This window comes from Otolemur garnettii, unplaced genomic scaffold (genome assembly GCF_000181295.1).
Source record: "Otolemur garnettii isolate 467f Iridium unplaced genomic scaffold, OtoGar3 scaffold00116, whole genome shotgun sequence".
Classification (NCBI taxonomy): Eukaryota; Metazoa; Chordata; class Mammalia; order Primates; family Galagidae; genus Otolemur; species Otolemur garnettii.
In genome coordinates this window covers 2513283-2519593 of record NW_003852511.1, presented here as the reverse complement: position 1 = coordinate 2519593, position 6311 = coordinate 2513283, and the positions used below count along the sequence as shown (strand labels likewise).

The 6311-nt window shown below is 44.0% G+C and overlaps 1 protein-coding gene across 2 annotated transcripts in view; it reads right to left on the bottom strand.

Moving 5' to 3' along the window:
• MAP3K21 (mitogen-activated protein kinase kinase kinase 21) overlaps window positions 1-6311 on the bottom strand; it is a 62783-nt gene that overhangs the window by 38675 nt on the left and 17797 nt on the right. For both annotated transcript variants that reach the window (XM_023517680.1, XM_023517679.1), the window contains exons 2-4: window positions 2567-2747; window positions 1826-1974; window positions 136-311 (exon numbers count right to left, since the gene is read on the bottom strand). In XM_023517680.1, coding sequence (XP_023373448.1) covers window positions 136-311; window positions 1826-1974; window positions 2567-2747 — 506 coding nt within the window. The remainder of the gene's footprint in view (window positions 1-135; window positions 312-1825; window positions 1975-2566; window positions 2748-6311) is intronic.

The window sequence follows — 6311 nt, the reverse complement described above, 5'->3', positions numbered from 1 at the left end:
GTCTGGGCTGGATTGGAACCCACCACCTTAGGTGTATGTGGCTGGCGCCTTAGCCGCTTGAGCCACAGGCGCTGAGCCACGTCCCATGATCTTCACAAATGTGAAGATATTATGCGATCAGAAATCTCTCCTCACCTTTTCCTTTGTTCTTAACTCATCAAACATCTGTTGAATTTCCACTTTCCAGTCATCTTGCATCGAATGAAAAGATTCTTGAGGCATTTCAGTGGTCACCGCCTCTTCAATGGCAGTCAGCTGTTCAAGAATTAAGGCAAACGACGGGCGAATGTGAGGGTCTTGTTCCCAGCATTCTAAAACAACCAAGAATCACGTTAATCCCATCTTTCGGCAGGACACAGATTCTCTCCGAGACATCAGAGTTTCTAAGAAATGTTCTACACTGAAATGTATTTCAACTTAGTACTTGTCATTCTAAACCTTAAGCCAGTATGTACAGTCTGCTTAAAATCTAAAGAGTTTAAGAATCTATTGATAATATTTTGAATAATTAATTTTACCGTGTCCATGTCAGAGGCATGAGTAATAATTACTATAAGTAAGGCCACCGTTGTCTACACTGAGCTGGAGGGTTTCATAGGTGGAGGTGTGTTCCCGTCCCTCACTGTAAACTCTGTTTTTCAGGGACCTGAGCCACCATGGTCAGATGATTTACAGATATAGAGTCATATGACTCAACCCCAAAACAAACGTCCTGAAATGTTCTGATCATGAAGTGAGGTGACTTGCAGCTTACAAAAAGAGTTAATTAACTTTTTTTTTGGAGACAGGTTCTCGCTCTGTTGCCCAGACTAGACTCCATGATCATAGCTCACTCACAGCAACCTCAAAGTCCTGGGCTCAGTTGATGGGACCACAGGCACGTGCCACCACACCCTACTAAGTTTTCTGGGTTTTGTAGACACAGGGTCTTGCTCTTGCTCAAGCTAGTCTTGAACTCCTGGCTTCAAGTGATCCTCCCAACTCAGCCTCCCAAAGTGCAAGGATTACAGGTGTGTAATCCTGTTAATTCTAAAAATTAGCAATTTTTAGAAGATAAGGATCAAATAGATAAGGTCATGACATACTGGTTAAGACTACAAGGCATTTTTGATCATCAAGTCTTTATTTTATTTATTTATTTATTTTTTGAGATAGCGTCTCAAGCTGTTGCCCTGGGTAGAGTGCCATGGCGTCACAGCTCACTGGTTAAGACTGCAAGACATTTTTGATCATCAAGTCTTTATTTTATTTATTTGTTTAGACACAGTCTCACTGTGTTGCCCTGGGTAGAGTGCCATGGCATTATAGCTCACAGCTACCTCCAACTCTTGAGCTCAAGCAATTCTCTTGCCTAGGTTTTTCTATATTTAGTAGAGATGAGGTCTCACATTTGCTGAGGCTAGTCTTGAACTCATGAGCACAATCTACCCCCCTTGGCCTCCCAGAGTGCTAGGATTACAGGTGTGAGCCACTGAGCCTGGGCCATCAAGTCATATTTAAAACAGCAGATCTGGAACCAATTCAATGCTGTGTTTGAACTGTGCTAGTGTACTTGGTGGAAACTTTATTACCACTCAGTTGAGTTTTATACATAAATGAGTCACTGATAAAATTGGATTGTTTTTATATTACTCAGCTCATCAAAACTTTACCTGACATTTTAGACCAAAGACTAAGTTTTGAATTCTTAAAACAGTATGGTAACTTAAAAGCAACTGAATATTAGAATCACAGAAATTGCTTTCTTGCTTACAAAAAATGAGGATGTTCTAAACAGCAATTCTCCTTGCCCCCTCAGACATGCAAACAAAGGTTGCACAAATACCTTTCATGAGCTTGGCAAACGGCTCAGGGCAGGTGGACGGAATTGGCAAAGTGAGCTTATTGACCGCTACCCCGTAAGCCACAGCAAGGCCATCGATGCCCCGATAGGGGACTTCTCCCGTGAGCAGTTCCCACAGCAGCACTCCATAGCTAGGAAGCAAGGTTGTCATAATGTTCAATGGACAAAATGGTATCATTTCCTTCTGACCCAGCTGATGGCACAAACATATCAGTAGCTTCACCCAGTTCCTAACAGGATCCTCTCTTCCAAGAAAGCCCATCATGGCTGACATCCCAAGACAGAGGGGGGATCTTCCCATCAACAACTCAAATACACATAGTACCCTGTACCCTAGAAGTCAAGTATGCACTCATTACAGCAATTACACTACCTAAAAAATAGGAAAGCTTAAGAGTAAGTTGGCTTAAAATGAAAATAGACTTTTATTTTCTGGAAGACCTTCTAAAATCTTGATACTGGTGTTAACTCAAATTCTTCTTAATTTTAATCAAACTTCAAATGTAACAAGAAGGTTCTCCTATCAAATGGAGTCATACAACAATGCAAACCTCAAATTACTTGTTCTATTGTCACGACTATCTTGTTCAAAACCATCAACTTCCCTCAAGGAGGCCCATGTTATTTACTCCCTGACTTTGAGCTGCGTATTTCAGGATTCATCAGGTAATGCAGAGCAAGCGCTCTCCTCGCAGGCTTCCAAAACCAGTCAGCACTGCTCACCTCCAGATGTCACTTCCCTTGGAGAACAAGGATGACTTGATAACCTCGGGGGCCATCCAGGCGTAGGTGCCGGCTGCGCTCATCCTGGTGGTCCTGTGCCACTCCCGGGCCAGCCCGAAATCCGTGATCTTCAAGGTCTTGTTACTGACGTCATCATGCTCTATCTTCTCCAACAGCAAAACTAGAGGAAAAAACCAAAGGTGGATGTTTCATATTCTTCTAAGCTTTCCAGGGCACAGAAAACATAATCTTCGTGGTAGCTGGCACAGTAAATGAGAATTAACTTGTATCTTACCATTTTATCTTAATTACTGGACCTCCCGAAGCAGGTCATTTGCACCTGAAGTTACAATTAAAACAAAAACAAACCCACAGACACAGTTCAGCTTAGGGCTCTTTTTGTGAATATTTCTCTTTCTTACAAAGTAAATGATTTCTGGGGCCAGAAACATTGACTGAGCTATCACAGGGGGGATCAGAAGTCTGTTGTGACAGTTTACTTGGCACAAAAAAATATATTGTTGTCTTCCAAGAAATTCCTTCCTAAGTGCAGAGTTTTTTCTACTGAACATATTACAGAAGATTGCAATTAAGTGACATATTACCACAGCTCATTACTATCAAACCTTATATTATATTAAATTTGCAAGGTGTATAGATACGTGGTACTTTAACTCAAGAAGACAATATAGGAAGTATAATTGCTTTACTGAAGCTTGAAATACAGCAAAGATTAAAAGCCCTACAGAAACCTAGGGGTTTCCGCAGCCCCAGGCTTCTGACAATGGAGAGCAGAAACAGGAGAACTTCCAGGGGCAGAGCTGATGCCAGTGTGCATCCTGGAGCTCTCCTGTAACTCTACAGCTGCAATCCCAGTGCCTCTACTCACTCCCCACCTGCACTCTTCCCAGCCCCTTCATTCCTCTCCCTTGAGCTGACTTTCCTCTGCCTAGAACCACACAGAAACGTTCCCTGGGTTCTCCAGAGGCCCTAAAGCAGCTGGATGCTGCCACTGCCCCATCTCCAACCCATTTTACGCCGCACCACCAACAATCTCTTCTTCCTAAAGTGGCGTGACCTTTAAACCGTCCATGAACAAACTACCAACGGACACGATGAGGATGACTCAAAGCCATTATGATACCGTGAGGGAATCCAGACACGAAGAATGACAGGCTCTGACTCCATGAGCTACTCGGCTAAGGGGGCTAGAGGGCTGGAAATCAGCTCGGTGGGTGCCAGAGAATAAGGGGAAGCTTTGACTTCAAAGAGACACGGGGACCTTTGGTGGGGGCCGGGGGTGACGGAAATTGTGCACCTTAGTGGTGGTGGTTACGCGTCGGTACACACCTGTCAACTCTCATGGAACTTATACTCTTAGAGGGTACATTTTACCGTGTGTAAATTTGTCCTCAATAAACCTGCATTAGGAAAAAAAAAAACCCTTCACGGTTTCCCACACTGGGCAATCAGGAGCCTGGGCATCTGCACAGCAACTTATACTTCAAACTTCATCTCATTTCCTCTAGAGCTGACTTCCTCTGTTGAGCCAAGCTGGCTTACCATCCAGTTCAAGCATCTTCTGAGTTAAACCTTCCAAATGACGCTAAGCAAAAAGAAATGATTCCATCCTCTATACTTACAGGAGGCTCCTGTCTCAAAGCATTTAGGAAGCACAGTGCACTACAATTATTTGTTTTTACCTGGTTTTCTGCTAGCGTAATAGCTGCAGTGAGGGGTGGGGGGGAAGACGGCAGGGAGACGGGGAGAAACAGGCTCAATTCACCTTCCTTCTCTGGCACCCACTCTGTTGAGTCTGATTCAGATAGGTGCTTGACAGCTACAGAAAACGTAAGCAAGTCCTGGACAGAACATGCACATTCTGATCTCTGCCCTTTGCTTGTGCCATGGCCATCCTTTAGAAATCACAGCATATTAACAGAAGAGTCATTAACAAGTTCAAAGTGCTCCAAGTACAGGCCTTGCACGTGACACGCAGGATTTCACTCAGGCCTCACAGAAACCCCAGGAGACAGGTCTTCACGATCAGAGAGAGTTAGTACTGAAAAAATAATGTGGCAAAGTAAATCCACTTTAACATTAATACAAATTTATAGCAAATAGGGTGCATGTCTGGGGAGAGGCTTACTCAGAGTTGATCTTGAAAAATAAAACGAGCTCCGCGCCTGTGGCTCAATCGGCTAAGGCGCCAGCCACATACACCTAAGGTGGCGGGTTCAAATCCCCAGCCCGAGCCCGCCAAACAACAATGATGGCTGCAACCAAAAAATGGCCGGCGCTGTGGCGGGCGCCTATAGTCCCAGCTACTTGGGAGGCTGAGGCAGGAGACTCGCTTGAGCCCAGGAGTTGGAGGTTGCTGTGAGCTGTGAGGCCATGGCACTCTACCCAGGGGGATAGCTTGAGGCTCTGTCTCAAAAAAAAAAAAAAAAAAAAAGAAAAGAAAAATAAAACGAAAATAAGTTTATTTCATTTTTGCCCAGCAAATAACATTGTTGTCAGAACTGTGGCAGCAATCATGAGCTATTTCTTAGAAGGGAAAAAACAAAACAAGTATGGGGGGCTCTTTGGAATGAATATCTAAACAAAATCAGAGAACAGCATCAGTAGGACACTTGTCATGCTCGGTTTTCCAAACCATTATGAAGAGGGCCACATTTCAAATGTTAGTTTTAGTAAAAATTAACCCTTCCTGAGTATATTCTATTTGTCAGGTGAGGTTACAGGTGTTTTAATCATATTAGCCACACCACCATACTACAGGGAGATACTATCACCTCTGCCTCACACACAAGGAAACCGAGGCCCCGAGATGTTCAGTGATCCACCCAAGGCCACAGGCTAGGGAACAGTGAACCCCAGCAGCCCTAACCCTGGTCTGTACTGCTTAACCAACAACAGCCATCAGTTTTTCACAAGAGCTTTCTTTGTCCTCTGGAAATCTCTACTGAAGTGCCCATTCTCCTCCTTAATTTCTTGCTGTTGGTCAATTAGCGGGTGATCTAAGCAGAGTCAGCCCAGGCTTAACTGAACGACTGCATGCTTCCTAGGGCAGGCTGCTTTGTGTGGATCCTCTGTGCCTAGAAATTGTGATAGTGCCTACATCACAAGACCACAGTGAAGGGTCAGTGAATGGCTGTAAAGTGCCCACAGCAGCGCCTGAGCTGTTCTAAGCACTCTGTGAGGGCCACCCACACACGTAGACACACCTTCATCAATGGCTTCCAAAGTGTTTTCAGCAAGGCTTCAAGTTCACATTGATGGATTTCAGGAAATTCTGCATCTTTTGCAAACCTTGCGATTTCACAAGGGATGTGAATTTCATTGGCACTACTATCAAATGTTTACAATATTAATTAGTCATCAGAGTTACTGCAGTTGCTGGAACGAAAACACTAGCTTTAAACACGGAGGGGTATTTGAGTATGTTCAGACTTACTAGATAAGTAATCAATACCAAAGAAATACGTGGTCCAGATTCTTTTCCGGTGTGATCTTGTAACTGAGATTTTGAGAGTGAGAACCCTCGGTGCTATCCTTACCCTCATTACGGAGATGACCAAGGGGATTTAGAGTTGTTATATACCCACGGTTACACAGCTGGCAAAGGCCAGGCCTGAACCCTTTCCTACGTAAGGAGGGAGGGGGGAGAGGAGACCCATCTCTCTCTGGAACAGTCTTTCATTCTCAAGGACCTGTTTTTCTTTCTTTCTTTCTTTTTTTTTTT